Raw genomic sequence first — 21,341 nt, forward strand, 5'->3', positions numbered from 1 at the left:
GGTCAGAGTGCAGTGGTCTTCAGATTCCTCCTGTTTAATAGAAATGTCCCTTGCTGAGTTTGGAGAGTTCATCTTCACCTGCAGTCTGGTCTCCACACACTGGTGGTCTTAGTTAATGTTCCAGGGACACCCTTCAGTAATCCACACGTCACACTCACATGTGCAGGTTTACCAGCAGGTTAGTGTGGTATTTCAGTCCAGTAAGTTAGTGAGCACGCGACTTGACACAACAAGTTACCAGAGCAATTTCTTTGAGTTTAGCTGGTTGATCCAAAGCTCTATCTGGGCTGCCCTGTAGCTTAGCATTAGCCCACGAAACAAACAGTCTTTGAACTTCCGTGTAAATTCCTCCCGGTCACCAACGTGCCAGCCCGTCACTCTTTACACAGACTGTTGCGAAAAGACACCCAGACTGTCCAGACAGAAGCTACAGAAAGGTTTGTGCACTCACTGCTACTTGTGGATAGTGATCATAGAGTTATGATAGTGATACTGGGTTCAGTGGGTTGCCACCCGGATGAGAAAGAAGGACGGACAGACATGGTCCCCGTCCTTCCTTCCTCCCTCTGTATGGGTCAATATTATGAACTTTTAAATTGATTAGGCTGTCAATGTAGATATTCCTTTAGTATTGTGTCATTTGTGTGTAAAAGAATTACATAGATTTCATTTGATTAAATGATCTTTCAGTAGACACCTATTTTGTCCATTAAGTCATGATCGATCCCCCATGGTCGCTAATGAGAGTGGACTTAATATGACGGCTAGAAATGTAAAATAATCTATAAATTATGCTATTCACATAAAACCAGCAATGTGCTTTATTGTCATGTTGTTTTTTTTGTGTTTGTTTTAAGTTGATTAATAATTTAAAATCGCATTATAAAATAGTTGGTCCCCTCCCCCAGTCTTACTCAAAGTATTAATGCAAAAGTAGCCTACCAACTAACTGCCCCCCCAGTGACATCAACAACAGAAATGGCATTCTACAAGTATTCTGAGTAATGATGCAGAGAGGTAGCCTGATTTCAGACTCAGCTCACGCAAAGTCCACTCTGAGAGTGGGCGGGGTCTCTGGTCTGGAAGCAGGCTAGCAGAGAGGGGACATTTTCCAACTTCTTTTACAACTATTATAGTAATTTATACTCTCATCGTGTAGTCATAAAACTTCACAGCTCAACTCTGTTTCATGAAACAAAGATAGAAAACTTTGTGGAAAAAAAATATCTTTGTTATTTCAACAATATATGCTACTGTAGCCATCTGATTTCCTAATGTGGTCTCATCTTAATCACCACAAGTTGAGTAATGCCATCTTGAGTAAAAAAAATCACAACCCATTCTTAATTTCAACCCTGTTATTCCATCCATCTTCAACCGCTTCTCCGAGCGGGCCCAGGCGGGCCATCTGGCCCTCAGTCTTCCCCGGGGTCTTTTCCCAGTGGGACAATGCAGCGAGGACCTCCAGGGAGATGCTCGGGAGGCATCCATAGGCTACTAGATGCCCGAACCACCTAAGAAGCTGTCTCCTTTCCAATTGAAGGAGTAGTGGTTCTACTCACGAATGACTGAACTTCTCATCCTATCTCTAAGGGTGCCAATTACAGAGGTATCACATTACTCAGCCTCCCTGGGAAAGTTTACACCCAGTCGCCCACTAAATGTACAGGCTCTGAAGCATGACCTACAGTAAGTACATCTGGCCTAACATTTTAGAATAAAGCGCTCAAAGTTTGTTGTAAGCCCAGGGTCACATTGGCCAAGCTTCGTGTTTTATTTTGAAGGACCCCCATAACCCTGAGAATGTACAAATGGAACCAAATGGACCCTTACAACTTGTAAGGGTCCATTTGTAGACTCTCAAAGCCGAGGTGGAGTCTGGTTTATTTGTTTGTTTGACAAACTATCTTCCCCACTGTAGCTAACACGGGTATAACGCATGCTGTGCTTGAACCTCTTTGTGTTGGGCTGCCATAGAGGTGAGGGGCTTTGTACACTGTTTGGACGGCTGTGTGCAAACAGGGCATGGGGCCTCTTCATCTTGCAGTGTTGGCATTGAGGCCAAGTATAAGGTGCTGTGTAATAGTGTGATTTCACCCATTGTATTCCCCTCTCTAAGCATGCAGCCGACAGGAGTGGAGCACAAGCTGCTTCTTTTGGGGAAATGTTAGGCTATATGTTGTATGTCATTGCTCTCTTCAGATTTTAAATTAATTTGGAATAAAACTATGTTTTATTGAAATTCTTTATTTGTACCAAATACTAATATTGTTGGGTGCATCAATGAAATGATAGAGTAAGTACATCTGGCCTACATACAACAAATTTGCAGTGAAACGCTGACACACTTCCCTATCTGCACCTGCTGTATCCTCCCACATTGGTGCATGGCAAGTACCGAAAATGCCAAACAGGCTGTACTGAGATAAGGAGAAACATGCCACTGCGCTAGGGGAAATGGTCAGTTCACCCATGCGGCGGGAATACCTCATGTCAATGCAAGTCCCCTAAGACCCATTCCACAGCCTTCTTTCACAAGCACTGTTTGTAGATCTAACTATTCTTTTCCTTTTCCCCCAGCTCAGATTGGACCTCAACAAAGCGACACGCCCTGAGTAGCGGCTCATCCCTCAACTCTTCATGGTGCCAGTGCTAAGAACAGAACAGCTGGATTGATTAATTTGGGTAATGGGCAAATGATCTGTAACACTGTTGGAGAGATTTGTTTCCACACTGAGCTTTTGACAATTCTCAACTGGTCGAGGCTTATCACTGCCTTTATCTGTTTAGTATCCAGGCAACCCACATGGCATCCTGTGTTTAAAAGTTTGCCCTTTTCATTTGCATGTCTGTACGTCACAAGTTTTTGTCTGCCACGGGAGAAGCCTGTGGTGTTAACTGTTCACATAGTTGGGCGACAGTCTTTATGTTGGCCTCACAAGATCAGCTTTTAAAAGATCTCAATTGTTAAGTTACATCATTACAACATCTTAGAAAAATAACAATTTAGCCACCACCAAGATAGGGTAGTTTCGACAATGGCCTTTAACTTTATCTTGCATGAGTGAGTTTGACTGTCTCTATTGAGTGCCAAGGGTTTTACAACATGCTAATGAGAAAAGCCGGGCCTCCTCTGTCCACTCTACTCTTCTGACTGTTGCTGAGAGACAACCGAGAAGTCACCCAGGCGCTCAAACAGAGGGGCAAGACAAGGCCTTTAAAACAATGACACCACCATAACTCAGTGTCCAGGGTTAGGACAATTGCAAGGGGAGGAGGAGCGGGGGTGGGTTGAAAATAAGCTTTTAAATGGAGAGAAACGAGAGTGTGAGCATCTGTTGAGAGAGAGAGAGACAGACTTGGACACACAGATTTGGTCTTAAGTGGTGAGGTAAGGATGAAACGATGATGAACTAGTGAAACTTTCAAATTCCAACAACTTCAACAAGGACACTGAAAGTCATATGGCGACTAGATGGTAAAAAATCTAGGAAGAAGGCAGACTAACAGAGAGAGAGATGAAGATGCCCACTGCATGTCACATGGAGGGAGTGTTTGGATGTCTACTGGGCTCCAGCAGTGAGCTATTGTAGGCATTTAATGTCTAATTTTCTTTGTGGAAAATGACACACAAAACAGAATTTCAAAACCTGGCTCTGATGTGGACTCTATACATGGTTTTGATCACCACGACTGGAGGTGAGAATCTTCATGGAACATTGATTGGCTCAATTGAGTAGCCTTTGAAATTAAATGTATACAAGTGTAGTATGTCTATCCCTAACCATCATATATTTGAATCCTCGATACTTCTGGGTATTGAATTTGATTGAGTTCATCCAGAATGCTATAATGCCTAACCTGACACATTCATACAGTATGATAGCCTACTTATTCTCAATATTGGCATGCTAGGGCAAGAAATAATCAGCCTTCTATGACATTAACAACAGCTCCTGATTATTTTCTCTTACAGGTGAAATCCCTTGTCCAAAAGGTGGTCAAATCCACTTGAGCAGCATGCGATGCTACTGGCTCTCTGAAACAGCATTATCCTGGACAGAAGCACTGGATGTGTGCAGAGAAACCCAGGGAGGAGATCTTGCTGCCGTGGACAGTCCTGAAATTCAGAACTTTATCCACTACTCCTTTCCAGTGTGAGTCAAATATTCTGATGAGTAACCATAGGACTATTACTGGATATACATTTTAAATGCCCTTCTCTATAAATGTGGATATTATTGATTTATCATACATTCAATAAATATTAGATTTTAACTTTCTAGTACAGCTCCTGTTGCTCTGTTTAAGCATCCTTTGTTTTGTCTGTTTGCACAGGAAAGCCAGTGTGTGGCTATGGTGCAGAGGAGCAGGAGAAGGGGACCACCCAGAGAGTGGGGCTAAAGGTCCCATGGGTCCCCACTGGTCAGACAATGGCAGTGAAAGTCAAGCCCCAGGAGACTGTACTCAGGTGGCTTTGGGTGCGATGGGACAGCAGAGGAGGTCCAGGTGTGACGGAGAGTACATTTTCCTCTGTGAAAAACAAGTAACAAGTAAGAGTGCATTTAAGTGTTTATCACTCACGAGAAAACACAAGTGTACGCTTTGACCAGACAGCAAACAAATGCTAGGTTTATACCGTTTTGACAATAATTGGGTATGACGTGCCTCAAACATCAAATTTATCTCTGGCGACATTTAGCATTGCTTTTCGGATTTTATTTGATATTATTTGTAGAAACCTAATCGTGAATACTAGTGAGCTGTTCATTGAAATTGTGCTGAACAGCTATCTGAGAAGTAACGACAAATCTTCCATCCCACACTCTACCTGCCCTCTCATCCTCCTTCCCTCCAGTCCATACATATGGCCATTGGCCATATCTGCCCACCCGCCACAGACTCACAGAGAGACACTGCCAGCCTGCCTGCTTGCCTACCTGCCACAACTTTAATTCATATGCACATATTGTATAAAAGATTACAGTAAATGATTTGTGTTCCTCTCTGTACGCAGTGGCTTTACCGTCTGTGGACAGCTATCTGACAGGAGTGTCGCTCATGTCTGGTATCTATGCCAAGGACCAGCTGTTCACCCTCCCCTCTGCCCCTGACACCAGGCAACGCACAGTGGAGGTCTGTGAAATATTACAAGAAATAGGAAAGCAATCTAAATTCATATTGTTATTCTCATATTGTTGGTTCTTGCGTGGAATGTATCTATGACAGCCGGTCAAGTTGGGATCCATCCTGTAGTTAATTTTATATTGTTGGTTTGTGTGTAATAATGGCATCTCTGGGGCTATAGGTTTGGGCATCGCTTTCCTGTGCTAAACAAAAGTATGATGAGTACCGGTACTTGATATTGTCATATAAACCAGTGGTTCTAAACCTTTTCAGGCTGCAACCCCTAAAATAATCATAGTTAACTGGGGACCCCCCACCCTGACGAGCACTAAGAGTTGAGGAATTGCATTTTGTATAACACGGTTCTACTGTGAAAATAGCAGATCCTCACAACGCCTCACATTGTGAGGCGTTGTGAGCATGTAGATCTGCTATTTTCTCTAATATTTTACAATTTGGCCAATTTTTTACATTTTAGAGGTATTAAAAAGTCCTTAAATTGTCACCTGTGCACATACTGTAGGCTACCCTCTATACACTTAAATCTTATGTTGGTTTGTTTACTGTTGAGTGAGAAAACAATGTTTCACATTAAGCTAATCATCTGGGGAATTAATATCCCGACCCACAGGTTGAGAACCACTGATATAAATGCTTACACTTGCAAACGTAAGTAATCATTACAGTGTATGATGCCCACAGATGCAGCTGTTTCCAGGCTTATGGTTCAGTCATGCAGGCCAGTTGGTCTCAGTAGAGCTGGTGGTTCAGCCCAGCCTCCTGTCCACTCTGTCCCGCATCCAGATCCTGCGGCCCTACTGCAGTCCCAGCCACCACCTTGTACCTCCAGGTACCAATACTAGAACTACCAGGAGTCGTCAACATGTCTGTACACAGACAAATGTGTCCATGGCAAAGACTTGGCCTTGTCCGTGGAACGTTTTTACACACCATTGTAATGTTCTTATTTCGATCATAAGACCCAATTACTGAACGTCAGTCTCCAGGTTTCCTTCAGTATGACACTGATTTACCATATCACTATGTATGGCACATTAGGAGTCCACTAGAACAGCAGTTCTCAAACGCTTTATTTTCAAGGACCCCCGTAACTCTGAGAGTGTACAAATACTGGTCCATTTGGTTCCATTTGTACAGTACAGACCTGTAACGGTCATTTAGGACTAGCTCTTTATGTGTTTGTCTACTCATTTCTGTATGTCTGTGTGTGGCAAACATTTCATTTTGACCAAAAATGCCCACCACAAGCAGCCATGGTGATGAACCCTGAGAACTACTATCATGGTAAATGCCGCTATTTGTGGTGTACAATGTACAAAGTAGGACAAAAATAGTATATATGAGCTAAAGTGGTTAACAACCCAGCTGTTACACATTTCTGATATGCAAAATAGTAGACACACACACACACACATCCCAGAACTAGCTTTTGCAGATGCTGGAGTTGTGGTTAAACCTGATCAAAAAAATATCACGTACAATCACAAATGTGTTGAAAGAAAAACTTCTGAAGCTGTGTTGTTGCTGCTGCTGTTATTTTTTTTTTTTTTTTTTTTTTTATATCAAATATCTCCTCATGAATACTTCATTGATGGTGTGCTCTGCAGGTTGCAGCCCTCTCCTCAACCCCTTCACCTGCTGCTCTGCAGTGCCTCTGTGTAACACCACTGGGGGATGTCCTACGGGACAGTACTGGTGCCACCTGCTGGAGGCATGTGTGCCTGTCACCAGTCCATGCAGCCCCTACCCGTACTCCCCCTTGGCAGACGGACGCAGCTTCTCTCTGCCTCCCCGATTCTCTGCAATAACCCCCTTCTATCACCTGGTGGCAGACCTGCCCCTCCGAGTGAACCCTAGCTCTGAGCTACAAACTATTAGCGTGAGTGTACTTTGTATGTTTTACAAAGTCCAAAAGCCAAAACATTTTGAGCTTCAATCACTTTCATCTTGGATCAAATCAAATACAGACTATAAATGTAATTGTGTCTACTGTCTAATAATTATTATATAACATCATGCTAAATATAATTACAATTCTTAAAGAAGGTCCAGAAGGATCAAAACATTGAAGCAATAAACAAGTGGAGATGAGAAATTAGCCAGTGTTGCAGACTTTATTTATTGTCCTAATAATAATTGTATGCTTATTGTTTTCTGTTGTAGTTGGTGTTGCCTGACAGAGAGATCACGGTTTATCCCGATGACGTCTTGGCCATACAGCACACTCGAGAATCTGGAACATTTCTCCACTGCCGTGGCAACGGCTCAACCCTCAATTCCCCCTGGCGCCAGAGCTACCTGTCTCTGAGAGGATCGGAGTGGGGTGGCTGGATGGAGGGAGGACTGTCCCCAGTGCCCCAGGGTGGACAGTGGACAGATGATGTGGTGTGTGATCTACAGATGTTGTATGTGGACACTCTGCACAGGGCTAGCCATGACCTGAGCACAGAACACACCGACCTCGCCGGCTTCACCCGCCCACAGACGACAACAGTTCCTGATATCGGGCTTCCTCAGACCACCGCTCCGACTCTGACTCCTGTGACCGGTCTTCGCGTCATCCACCCCAAGCCTGACGAAAACGGCCGAATCCACGTCCAGATCGACGTGCAAACTCTCGTTGTCGTTAAGATTCTATCTGGGCAGAAAGCCAGTAGTTCGTGGTCAGCTCCAGTGCTCCAGACGGGGGTCCCTTTACTCCCGTCGTGTCCAGAGGATGTATCTCAGTCCTGGCCTGGATGTGAGAGAGAGTCCCCTGATGTGTGGTTCTCCTCTGCCACCTTGGTGCTGACCTCTGTGCAGGTCCAGACTCTGAACATCAGTGTGGTGAATAGAGTGAGCGCTCAGAGTGCCAGTGTAAAGGTGTGTGGCTATGAGGCGGTGTCAGGACTCCATGTAGAACCATATGGACACCAGAGGGTGCTGTTGGACACCTCACAGGTAAAAAGTGGTAACCAAGGTCTCTCTCTGTCTCTCTCTCTCTTTCTTGCATGCACAAGTCTGTGCACACAAACACAAATACAAACTTCATGAAGAATCTGTCCCTGAAAAACCTTTTGCGCCTTTTTCAAAAAGTGATCTCTATAATGGCTAAGGAGTGTAAATTCCTACCTTCCTTTAAAACCGCTCTGAAAAGCCACTTACAGGCGGCTGCTACTCGAAACTGGTAACAATAAACTTAGCCTAATAATCTTATCTTTCTATTGTAAATACCATTCATTTTGCATCATGTTTTTACGACTGTTTTTCATATTTTTGTCTGCATAGTACTGTTGTTTTTTCTATCTGTCATTCAATGTTATATGAGTTGAAAAAAGGATCTCAATGTAAATACCGTAAGCCATGTACTTTCCTGAGCGTTTCCTTCAAGTTGACCTTGTACCAGTGAACTTACTGTCATGAAACCGTACCTTGTCCTTTTCCTATGCAAACTTATAATAAATGCTTCAATCAATCAATCAATCAATCAATCAATCAATCAAAAATGTAATCTCCCACTATCTCAGGTCTTTACAGCAAAGGTGGAAAGTGGTTCCTCAGTGAAAGTCACCTGGGTGATTGACAACCTGGAGGAGTTTGCCTATGAGGGAGAATCCTACACTGTACTGCTCAACAAACCTGCTGTGTATAATCTATTGGTAAAGCTACTTTACTTCCTGTATGGAGTTTTTATGTGGTTAAATGTCAGAAAATACACACACAAAAAAACACTTTAATTTACACAACACTGATATGCTCTGGTAGTGCTGTCAAACAATCTATGAAATCTATGAAAAAGTTTCATCTGCAACACAATGTTGTGTATGTAGTGTGGGGGTCCCTGCTTCATCTCTCTCTTAGGCCTGGGGCCAATTCTGATATCTTCACAAATTGGTACCACCCAAGGTGACCGTAAATTTTTTACATTTTTGACTTCCTACATGTCTCTAGTTTACATTTTGGTATGATAACCCTTTCTGAGACCCAGCTTAATTGATGTTATCAGCCGCTAGAGTCGTCTCCCATCGACTTTCTATACAGGAGGAAAATACCCAGAAAACTTTTTTTTTCTGGGTATTTAAGTAGGATGTGAGGGGTCTAACTAGGGGTTTGTCATGATGCTGAATCCATTGCAAGCATTTGTTTTGCACGAAAAACATTCCGTGGGCTAGAAATGGCCTCAGAAAACAATACACGTATGGGTGAGTATTCATGTTAGTTGGAGGCCTTAGGGTTTTTTTTTCTCGTGCTAATCAGTCTAAAAGTGCAAAATTTTGTTACAGATGTAGCTCAGGGCATGCTCTAATGATTTAGCTAGGGCGCCCGAGTCGGCGACCTTCGGGGTCACCACAGCACCCACAAAACTCTGAAAAGTGATGACTCATCACTTTTCATCACTAAAGTCGATGGGAGCCCAACTTGATTTGGCCGCTGTGGCGACCCCGAATGTCGCAGACTCGGGCGCCCTAGCTAAATCATTAGAGCATACCCTGGGCTACATCTGTGCAAAATTTTGCACTTTTAGACTGATTAGCACGAGAAAAAAAACCCTAAGGCCTCCGACTAACATGAATACTCACCCATACGTGCATTGTTTTCTGAGGCCATTTCTAGCCCACTGAATGTTTTTTGTGCAGAACAAATGCCTGCAATGGATTCAGCATCATGACAAACCCCTAGTTAGACCCCTCACATCCCACTTAAATACCCAGAAAAAAAAACTTTTCTGGGTATTTTCCTCCTGTATAGAAAGTCGATGGGAGACCGACTCTAGCGGCTGATAACATCAATTAAGCTGGGTCTCAGAAAGGGTTATCATACCAAAATGTAAACTAGAGACATGTAGGAAGTCAAAAATGTAAAAAATGTACGGTCACCTTGGGTGGTACCAATTTGTGAAGATATCAGAATTGGCCCCAGGCCTAAGGGCTCCGTGACCAGAATCAGGGGTGTCGCACCAAATTCTGGGCCCTGGGTACAAGGATTCACTGCGGGCCCCCCATGAATGTTCTTCATAGGGGGAGGAGGGGGTTTAACCCATTTAGACTGGGAATGCATTATTACACATTATTTTGTGCTTTAACTATTGAAAAATAGTGAACATTTCTTCTAAGGTTTTTTTTTAAACCTATGTTTCTATGTCAGTGGTGCTCAAACCTTTTCTTGTGAAGGACCCCCAAAATGATATGTATTTGGCCACGGACCCCCATCTCAAAATATTTTGTTCCAGGGACCCCCCAGAAGCAGCATTTGAGTTATAAATGTTCGCTTAAAAATACATATATTAAAAGATTTGCACACATGTTCAGGACTTTTCAAAAATAGCAGATTTACTTGTATATCTGCTATTTTTCAATAGCTAACAATAATTAACACCTTCTAAGCCTGGTCGTACTCCCTCGGACTTCCTACTGGGTCCCATCAGCCACACGTCTATTCCCGGACTTTTGATATAAATGATAATAATTTAAAAAAAAAACATCGGAAATTCTTCTCTGTGTCTTTTTGGAGCTATCTGAAACGGTTAATGTGCTCTCACAGTCATTTTCTGGTGCTGGGTGTGATACTCGTAATATCCAGCAGGCCACGCCGTTGACTCACATTCTGGATGGATGGCTGGCCAGGAGTGGCCATGAACTCTCCCCAGTGTTGAAACTCAACAAGAAAGACACACAAGATGGCTACTCTTTGTCTCTGTTCGTGGATCGCGGTTTCAATCACGTTCGGGCGCCGCTTCTCTATCGCTCCTTTCCCTGCTTCGCCGCACGTAAACGAATGGAATTGATCTCCCCTCCGCCTCGCCAAAGTAAGATCGCCGACCTCTGCAGGATGAATATGTACGCTGTATCGAGCACTCCATTACGTGTTGTTATCATGTGGGCTTTGTTTTTTTAAAACATGTTTGTAAATAAATGGCTTATTTCTTCGGCGCTACCTCTGTTCAGAGGGTTCTGCCGCGGCTTGCAACGTGTTAAGGCCCCTGGGCCCTAGTAACTCAGTCCCACTTTCTCCCCCTTGTGACGCCCCTGACTGAGACATTGATTATGACCCCCAACACAACCCTAACCCCTAACCCACAGCAAATCGATCCGTCTGCCCGTCATTCTAGGTGATCGCTTCCAACCCGGTAAGCTCCCAGACCCTGGAGATCCGTCTGACGGCTGATGTTGCGACCCCGCTGTCTGAGCCGGAGTTCTTGTCTGTCAGTGAGGTCGTAGCTGTAGCCGCCGCACGCCTCTACACCGTCAGACTCAACGTGGACATATCCTTAGGGGTCACCGTCAGGTAACGCAGACACATACTGGGGTTATTTGTTGTCAGTGGTGAAAAAAAATTATGAAATGTTTGACTTAAGTAAACGTATAAGTAAAAAGTTAAAGTGTAGAAATGCAGAAATACTCTGTCACAAGTAAAAGTCCAGAATTAAAAATTTTAGTACAGTACAGTGCAGAATGTTCAATTCAAAAGGCCGAAATGTATATATAGGGCTGAACTGGTTAATGAATGTTTTGCAATAATAATTAATAATCAAAATCTACAAAGTAACTAAAACAGAGAGTAAGGAGGGCATCTGTTTGGCTGTAGAGTAAAAATCTCCCACGCAAGGTGCTCTTTGGTAGCCAGGTGACAAAATTGATGCAAAAAACCAAGGCACTCTTGAGGGACATAAAGCCTTTATTCTAGGGCTAATGCATGGCAAGAAATAATAATAAATAATAAAAAAATGCACCTACGTGTTGCGGCACAATGCCTTCTTCAGGGTGACTGTACAAAGTAACTAGTAACTAACGTTTTCAAATACTTGTAGTCTGAGATGTAGTGGAGTAGAAGTAAACGTATTGGAAATTGGAAATACTCAAGTACCTCAAAATTGTACTTAAGTACAGTACTTGAGTAAATATACTTTGTTACTTTACAGCACTGTAACTAATGACGTTTGAATATAATCACCAGCTACAAACAAGATAACCGTTTTGTTCCAATATTATGCTTTATCAATGTGGTGTGAATATTCATGTGGCACATACTGTACTGTACATCTCCTGTAGTTGGAACTTTGGGGACATGGGCAGCCAGGTGAACCACACCCAGCCTGCTCCATGTCATACCACAGAGGGACTTGTAGACAGAGGAGAGAGACAAGCGTATGTCCAGGACACTGCCAGCCACTCATACCAGGCTCCAGGTAAACACCAGATTTCTCAATTGGGTGTGGCAATGTATGTCAGCATCCATACCTTAGCTACAGGGGGAAAAAATAAAATGCACTTCTTAAAATAAATTCATCATGCCTGTTGCTAAGGTATGGCAACGATGAATGTAGCAACAGTAGTAGTTAAATGTACCCAAAATTGCCTTTTATTTCAGCCTTTACGCTCCTCTCTACTTACCGTACAATGCTGCACTGAGTGGTTTAGAAATGAACAAAACAACACATACTTTACATATATTATGTTCCTCTTTTTTTGTGTTCCATGTTGTAGGTGAATACACACTTCACGTCCAAATCTCCAACATATACGACAGCGTTGAGGCATCCATGAAGATAAAGGCCGTCCATCCTTTAAGTCATCTGCTCATTTCCTCCTCCTCTCCCGTCACCCTTGTCAACCAGACCCTCCTTTTCGATGCTTCAGCAGAGCCCTCACCCTTTGGCGCTGTCTTCACATGGAACTTTGGGGATGGATCCAAAGCGGATCATGGGCTCCGCAGTCAAGTTAGCCACGCTTTCGGACGCGGTGGCGTTTACAACGTCACAGTGAGCGCTAACAACACCGTGACTGCACTGACGGCCTGGCTCACCGTCAACGTTATGGAGGGAGTTGCTGGATTAACAGTGAGCTACAATGGGCCCAACGAGCTGAATTCTGTTACAGAGATCAGAGGTCAGGTGGCCACAGGCTCAAGTCTCGTCTGGGACTTTGACTTTGGTGACGGGTCACGGCAGGCTAACCTCGTGGATAATTTTGCGTCGCACACGTTCAGATCGCCGGGGACCTATGTGGTTGATGTCACCGTGTCTAACTCTGTCAGCAAAGCTCAACAGTTGATCAATGTAGAGGTCTATAAGTTGACTATAACTGGAATACTTCCCTCTGAGTGTGTCAGGAGTGAAAAAGGGATACAGCTTAGCGCTCAGGTGAATGGGAATATATCCACACTGGCTTTCCGTTGGAGCTTCGGAGATGGGTCTCCATTGCGTGTGGTGAGGGGAAATCCCACCGCCATACACTCATTTTCAACCCACGCGATCTTTAATGTGGACCTAACCGTGTCGAGCATTGTTACGTCAACTACATACAGTGCTAGTGTCTGTGTTGAAGCCCCTATAAGTGACCTAACCGTTACGCCATCGACGGTTGCTGTGGCAGTTGGCGAGCTTGTGTGTTTCAGTGCATTAGTTTACCCTGAACAGACTACCGCTTACCAGTTCATGTGGTTTGACAGCTCCTGCAGTCACTCTCCCACTCCTGGGAATTCTCAGAATTGCTTGGTGTACGAGGAGGAGGGTGTCGAAGACGTGACAGTGGTGGCGAGCAACCAAGTCAGCAATAGAACGGCCAGCACCGCCGTTGCCATTCAAAAACCTGTGAAAAACCTATCCATGGCACACGACAGCCAGAGTGATATACTGACAGCCAACACGATCACTTCGTTTTGGCTTGCCAGTTGCACAGGCACCAATGTTTCTGTGCTGTGGGACTTTGGAGACGGTTCTCCGGTGGAGGAGACACGTAATGCCTCTCACGTGTTCACCTCCCCGGGCTCTTTCACTCTCACTGCCACTGCGTACAACGCAGTGAGCAGAGACTCTGTCACTCTCAAAGTTAACGTTTTCCATCCCGTTTCTGACCTTACACTTCATGTCAAACAGTCGTATGCAGTTGCAGGAGAAGAAACTGTTATAACAGCACTTAGCAGCGCTATTAGTAGCACCAACTACTATTGGTCAGTCGATGGTATGATGACAACCAGACAGGGGACATATCAATTTACATATGTCTTCCCTAAACCGGGAGCATATCATGTCAGAGTTATAGCCCAAAACGTGGTGAGTAACAGGGAGACGACTATTTTAGTTGAGGTCTTTGAAAGGATAGAGGGACTTCATATCGAATGTCAAAGTCTGATCGACATGAAATACGTAGAAACCAGAAAGAGTGTACGATGTGTTGCTTCACCGAGCCGTGGCTCTAATGTCACTTATCACTGGCTTGCTACACAAACCCCAGCTGCAGACAACAACCAACACATGAGTGCTGGTGATGGAGAGCTTTTTCAGCTCTTAGTGGAATCCCCAGGTTATATCTCTATTCAGTTAACAGCAACTAACCAGCTGGGTGAGATAAGCAGCTACACTTCAGTTGTGGCGGTAGAGAGGGTGACAGGAGCAAACATAGTAACGCGGTCAGACGCGGTGGCAGCCGGACAAGCTGTGAATATCTCCGTAATCGTGGTTACTGGGTCGGACCTCCGGTATCTTTGGCACGTGAACTCCGACCCCTCGCCTCTGCAGACGGAAGTGCCCTTCCTTCTCCACACTTTTGTGACACCCGGCCGTTGCCCTGTCAAAGTCTCTGTGCAGAATGTCCTGAGCCACAGTGACGTAACCAAACAGTTTGTAGTCCAGGAAGAGGTTGGAGGAATAGACTTTCAAATAGACAGAAAGGCACATCCTTTTTTTCCCAACACAAGTGCTCCCGTGGCTCTCCATGGAATTATCCACAAAGGCAGTGATCTGCAATGCGACTGGAAAGTCGACAAAAGTGCCAGACACACTCTCTTCATGGGCACAGGACGGTCCCTTATCTACACTTTTACAGAAGCAGGAGTCTACGAGGTGTCTTTAAATGTTTCAAATGGGATTAGCTGGCAGACAGTCTCACACAGTGTCACAGCCCAAGATGCCATTAAAGGCCTCACACTGAATATTAGCAAAACACCTCTCTGTACTAAGGAACAAGTCATTTTTAGCCCAATTATTTCCAAAGGAAGCAATGTAAGTTTTTCTATAAGTTTTAGAGATCCAACCGATAGACAGGACATCGTTGGGGGACATTTTATCACATCTATCCTTCCTGCTGGGACACATTTAGTGACAGTACATGCATGGAACCAGGTCAGCAGCTCACAGGTGACTTCTTCAATTCTAGTCGCTGAGCATATTACTGGTTTACAGTTGGTTAACTGCTGTTCCACTGCTCTAGCAGCAGAGAAAGAAGTCACCTTTAAGGCAGACATCCAAAGTGGATTTCCAGTTACCTATACCTGGACGTTCCACTTGGAGGGGTCCAAGCCTTCATTGGCCGGGGGACAGGAAGTAAGCTTCTCTTCACCTGGAAGTGGCACATTGACTGTTAGTGTGGTGGCCAGCAACGGTGTGTGCTCACAGACCCTGAAAGAGACCACGACAGTTCAATGGCCTGTTAAGGAGGTCACGGTTGTCTGCCAGTCAGAAATATTTACTGGATATGCTGTTAATTGTTCTGCCCATGTGAATGGTGGGAGTAGCCTTAAGTTCCTTTGGGACTTTGGAGACTCGACTGAAGTGGTGATCACAGACCTCAACTTGGCCATTCATACGTATCACATTGCTGGGAGGTACCGCATCGGAGTCCAAGTTTTCAACAATGTCAGTCAAGTGTCCACACAGCAACACGTGGAGGTTAAAGAGCTCCTATGTTCCCTCCCAAATGCCACCTTAGTTCAATGCCAGTCTACTATCTCCAGGACAAGGCCCAGCTTCTTTGAAGCCACTGTGGATGTCAACGGCTGCTCTGCTTATAAGACCAAGTATCGATGGGAGATTTTAGCCACGTCTGACTGCACAGAGAGTGATGCAGATTTCAACGGGAACACGGTATCCCTTAGCAGTGAGGTGGACGTTTCTTTGCCCCTGCTTTTCCTGCCAAAGCACGCTCTGGAGACAGGACAGTATTGCACGACATTCACAATGCAATACCAGGGAACTCCTCTATTTGTTCATCGAAGGATCGGCGTTACAGTGGTCCACTCCCCTCTTGTGGCCATCATTAAGGGAGGCTCACACAGACTCTGGCCCAGCCTCTGGGACCTCTTCTTGGACGCCTCTGAATCACATGACCCCGACGTGGAACCAGGAGGTGAAGACCAGCTGCAGTACCACTGGACCTTCACCACTGAGGTACAGCCCTCCAGTGCTCATTTCTTGACTAAAAGCCCAAATAAAAACGAAATAAAAACTAAGATATGATGACTAAATATATTGACAACTTCATCAACAAATAAAAACTAGACTAACATATTAAGGAAGGGCTGTTAGAGAAGAGATCCAGTAGAACTAAAAGACAAGTAATTTTATGGTTGGTTGAGCTCAGAAAATAGCAGATCTAAAGGCTTACTGCGCATGAATTTATGTGTGAATTTATGTTCTGCTACTGTGTTGTGTGATGGCTGTTGTTTAGTGTATCGGACAGACTAGAAACTAGAAACCCTTAGCCGTCACTCAACACAGTGCTTGATTTATAGGTAGTAGATAATTCAGTAAGATATGTACGACAGTATGGACAAAATATCACTTGTTTTGACCAAATACCTTGATATCGATATTATAGCATTTTTTATAATTTAAAAGATCACACACAGTGTGAAGTGAGCAGTGGTTGTGTCCCGAGAAGCTTGGTCATTGAGCCAAGTGTGGGACATACGTACATACAAACAGACAAAGCCAGAAGTAGGAACGGTTAGCGCCGCTCAAAAAACAAAAAATAAGAGGGTAGCCAAAATTGGATAGGCTATTTTTGCTACTTTTGTATTTGAATCCTGAAAAGTTTTTATTTTATTTTATTTCTTTTATTGCCAAGAATAGTAGATCTACAAGCTCACAATTAATTGCATCACAAAACATTGGAAAAGACGACGCTTATGCCAAATTATGACAACGACATATTACAATATCAATATTATTTCAATACATAACATTTCTCAGGCCTAGTACAACATTATGTAATTTATGTATGACATTGAGTTGTATTATAGAGTAATGTAACTGATCTATAATTGGAATATGGACAACTTTAATGAGCCTATTCCCTCTAACAGTCTGTGTTCATACTTGCAGAACTCCACAGAATCTCAGTCTTTCAGCCAGACAATAAGGAGTAATGGCAGCAGTTTGACTGTGCTCAGTACTGAACTAGACCTCGGCAGGGTCTACGTTTTCACCCTTACGGTCCACAAAGCAGGGAGGACGCCTGTCTCTACCATCCAGTCTGTGAGTAAATGATATTGTCTCACTTTTTACTTGCATAATGTGTGAAAATATGGTTACAGTGACTTAACCACACTCCATCCAACTCCTTGACGTGAAAAAGTTTGAGAACCACTGCTCTAGGGCAGGGGTTTTCAAAGTGGGTGACGGGGCACCCTGGGGTGCCGTGATTCATCAATATCATTACATCAATATCACTTCACTATGCTTAGTAAAACAGACCTGATTTGCACTGTACTTGATGACTTATTTTTCCATCTACGGCAACTCTCTTGAGTCTCTTCACCAAAAATAGCAGATCTACAAGCTCACAACGCGTCATGTTGTGAGCTTGTAGATCGGCTATTTTTGGTGAACCTTCCCCCCAGAATAGGGATGCTGGGGTTCAAGTGGTTAAACGTCAAGTATAACTTTATTTTCAGTCAGTTCTGATGGAAATGGATCCTAAAATTAACTGTGTAATTCAGGGGTGCCGTGGATGAAAAATATATTTACAGGGGTGCCCTGGGTCAAAAACATTTGAGAACCTAGGGAACAGCTTTCCTTGTTTCTCATGTTTAGGTGTCACTGTGTGAAGCTCCTGTGTTTCCAGTGAGTGTGGAGTGTGTTTCCTGTTCGGCCCTCAATCCAGCACATCACGTCTCTTACAGCATGCCCATAGTTCTGTCAGGACACTGTGAACTGTGTGGTGAACATGCACAGGTACTGTAACACCGCTAAGCTAGTCCTACTTTCAGGGTATTGTGAACAATGTCATGACTATGTGCACAGATAATCCTTATTTTATACTCTGTCATAGTTGTAGTGTAGTGTAAATAGCGAAAATAGCTGATCTACAAGCCCACAAGCAGCTTGTGAATGGGCAAGCAGCCCGACACTGTGCGTTTGGCCTTAATGGCCTTAAAGGGAACATTCGTAACTCAGATATTTGCTTCTGGGGGGTCCCTGATACATAATATTTCAAGATGGGGGTCGGTGGCCAAATATAGTAATTCTAGGGGGTAAAAAGTTTGACAACCACTGACACAGAAACATGCTTTTGAAAAGTTTTCAAAAACCTTAGAAGGATTTAGAAGACATTTATAGAATCGGGTAAAAAATATTCAAGGACTTCGATGCGCTGTAAGCTTGTAGATCTGCTTTATTTATTTTTTTAAGATATGTTTTGGGGCTTTTATGCCTTTATTGATAGGACAGTAGACTGACAGGAAATAGGGAAAGAGATGGGGAGTGACACGCAGCAAAGGTAGTCGGAATCGGGATTGGGACTCGAACCAACGACATGCTGTCAAGCCCATGTTGTATGCGCCTGGACCGGTAGGCCAGCGGGCGCCCCGATCTTAATAATTAAAACATAAAATAATGGTTAAAGTAATAATGGTTAATGTAATAATTCGTAATTATGCGTTCCAATTCTATGGGTTAACACTGACCCTACAGCATTCAATAGAATGAAAGGAATTTTGTATAATATAATTATGAATATTTAATTACCACGTGTTCGCCTTACAGTACGAATGGCGCGCACAGGAGGACAAGAGTGGCGTGACCCTGGACCTCAACGAGGTCACCACCTCCACAGGGGGTCGTTCCCCTGACCTGGTGGTCCAACCAGGGGTCCTGCAGGACGGACAGGGTTATACCTTCACCCTCAACGTGACCCAGACAGGAGGCGGGCAGTGGGGCAGTGCCAGCCTGAGTCTGCTACCCAACCGTCCTCCCTATGGGGGGCGCTGTTCTCTCGAGCCAGAGTCGGACATACGCCCGCTAGAGACGGTGGTCGCCTACGATTGCACAGGTATGGAATTGTGGCAGCATTTTTCAGGTTTTAGATTTTCTTTCATAAATCAGTGCTATTGAACACGCTTTATGTCTTTGTGTTGGTTAAAAAAAAGTAATAAGCGCTTCTGACAAAACCAGCTAACTCCACCAGAGGGGGTGGAGTTAGCTGGTTTAGCCTTCTATCCAGGGTGACACAGCATCTGCAGAGGCATGAATTAGCTTGGAAATCCATTGTCAGCTGTTCTTATCAATGAACATTCTGGAGTTAGCTGGTTTCATGTCCGACAGCAGAAATATACAGTATACACAATGATCCACCGATCCACACACACACACACACACACACACACACACACACACACACACACACACACACACACACACACACACACACACACACACACACACACACCCTCTGTGTGCATGCTGCTGCTGTATAAGTAATTTGATTTGACAGATGATTCTCTTCACTTCAGTTTCTGTGCAAGACCAGACCAGTGTAGTGAACAACCCTGCCCTCTAGTGGTCAAATGCAACTATGTGTTTTGCTAATGGATGGTCTGTGTTGGGCATCATTGTCCAGGATGGCAGGATGAAGACAGCGAGTCCTCTCAGCTGATCTACACCTTCCAGGTGGCTCCATGCAGGCCTGGCACTGTGTGCCCCCAGCACACTCTCTACAGGTCAGTACTGAGCAGAGGCTTCACTTGGGTATGGCAAGGTATTTGGCTACAGGGGGAAAAAATAAAATGTAATTCATCATGCCTGTTGCTAAGGTATGGCAACATGACTAGTGTCATACCTTAGCTTTTGCTGAAGTGACACCACTGATACTGAGCGAAGCCTCACGGCACAACGGACCACAACCATTACCACACATGTTCTGATTGATTGAATACTTTATTTGCAAAGAGTACAGATGTACAGTCATGCAATAATGCTAAAGGGATTACACACACACACAAAAAAAAATTGTCCCCCTAATAAAATAGATAAAATAGATAAAATAGCACATATACAAGCTCTCGTTCTGATGTGTTGTGAGCGTGTAGATCGGATGTTTTGTATTGTATTCATTACAGCAAAGTATATACTGTTGTAGGTCTTAATAAGTGGTTATGGTTTGGGCTTTAATATAATTTATTGTGCTGTGTTAACTTCCCCAGGGGCTCTCGTTCAACATTTGGCTCTCTGGTTCCTGTGGGCAGTCCTGGGTCAGAACAACACCTGTCTTTCATCACAGTTACCCTGCTGGTAGAGGACCACCTGGGGGCAAAGGTCACGGCTCTAGACAGGTAGGGATGTGGTGATAATCGGTATTATAGTTTATCGTGATAAAAAAAAAACACTCACAATAATCGTATCACGATTTAGATTTAGCGTGAAATTATCCTGCGTCATGCACTGGGATCAATTCACCTTTTAGTTGCCGAGCTGCGTATCCGATATCATTTAAACCCTCTATAATTGGTAAAACGGACCTGGAAATAACGTACTTCTTTTTTCACTCTCTTTGCTAAAAAATAGCCGATCTACAAGCTCACAAGCCCGTTGTGGGCTTGCAGATCAGATATTTCTTTTGGCAAGTTCTGCCTGAAGGATAATGGATGTTGGGGATATTTTGATTATGACGATAATATCGTAAAACGCAATTTCTTTGGTCACAATAATCATGACATGAAATGTTCATATCGCCCATCCCCTATAGACAGGTGACTACTGCAGTGGTCAAAATGTCCCATTTCAAGGACCCCCGGTTTGGTATACATGAAGACCATTGGTTTTCAACCCTATTCATTGGCCATTTGAGTCATTTGATGAGATTTTGCCTCTCAGACAATATAATATTTTGTTATCGTTGGATAAGATTGTATCCATAATTCCTCCATGCTGTATTGATTTAACTCTTGAGAGTGTAAAGTGAAACCAAAGGGTCCATTTGGTTTCATTTTACACTCTCAAGAGTTTAAGATTAAAAGGGTGCATTTGGTTAGCAACTCTCCATCATTTAGCTGGGGACCACCTGGAACCCCCTCAAGGACCACTGGTGGTCCCCGGACCACTGGTTGAAAACCACTGCATTAGACCATCTACAGTATGGACCCCCATAACTCAGAGTTACATATATCTGTAATGGTGCATTTGTCCTAACTATCGATAATTTAGCTGGGGACCCCCTGGA

General features: G+C 43.9%; 1 protein-coding gene across 1 annotated transcript in view; it reads left to right on the forward strand.

Moving 5' to 3' along the window:
• Positions 1-3,674: 3,674 nt before the first annotated feature.
• Positions 3,675-21,341, forward strand: part of pkd1b (polycystic kidney disease 1b) — a gene marked incomplete at both ends in the record, with an annotated part of 44,654 nt that continues 26,987 nt past the window's right edge. Inside the window, 16 exon segments of the mRNA XM_080747310.1 lie at positions 3,675-3,699; positions 3,977-4,157; positions 4,339-4,553; positions 5,018-5,136; positions 5,830-5,977; positions 6,756-7,027; positions 7,312-8,088; positions 8,655-8,786; positions 11,237-11,412; positions 12,177-12,313; positions 12,612-16,291; positions 17,228-17,384; positions 17,970-18,079; positions 18,890-19,175; positions 19,743-19,842; positions 20,326-20,454. Coding sequence (XP_080603436.1) covers positions 3,675-3,699; positions 3,977-4,157; positions 4,339-4,553; positions 5,018-5,136; positions 5,830-5,977; positions 6,756-7,027; positions 7,312-8,088; positions 8,655-8,786; positions 11,237-11,412; positions 12,177-12,313; positions 12,612-16,291; positions 17,228-17,384; positions 17,970-18,079; positions 18,890-19,175; positions 19,743-19,842; positions 20,326-20,454 — 6,644 coding nt within the window.

The sequence above is a fragment of the Nannobrachium achirus genome (assembly GCF_963921795.1).
Source record: "Nannobrachium achirus genome assembly, chromosome: 18".
Classification (NCBI taxonomy): domain Eukaryota; kingdom Metazoa; phylum Chordata; class Actinopteri; order Myctophiformes; family Myctophidae; genus Nannobrachium; species Nannobrachium achirus.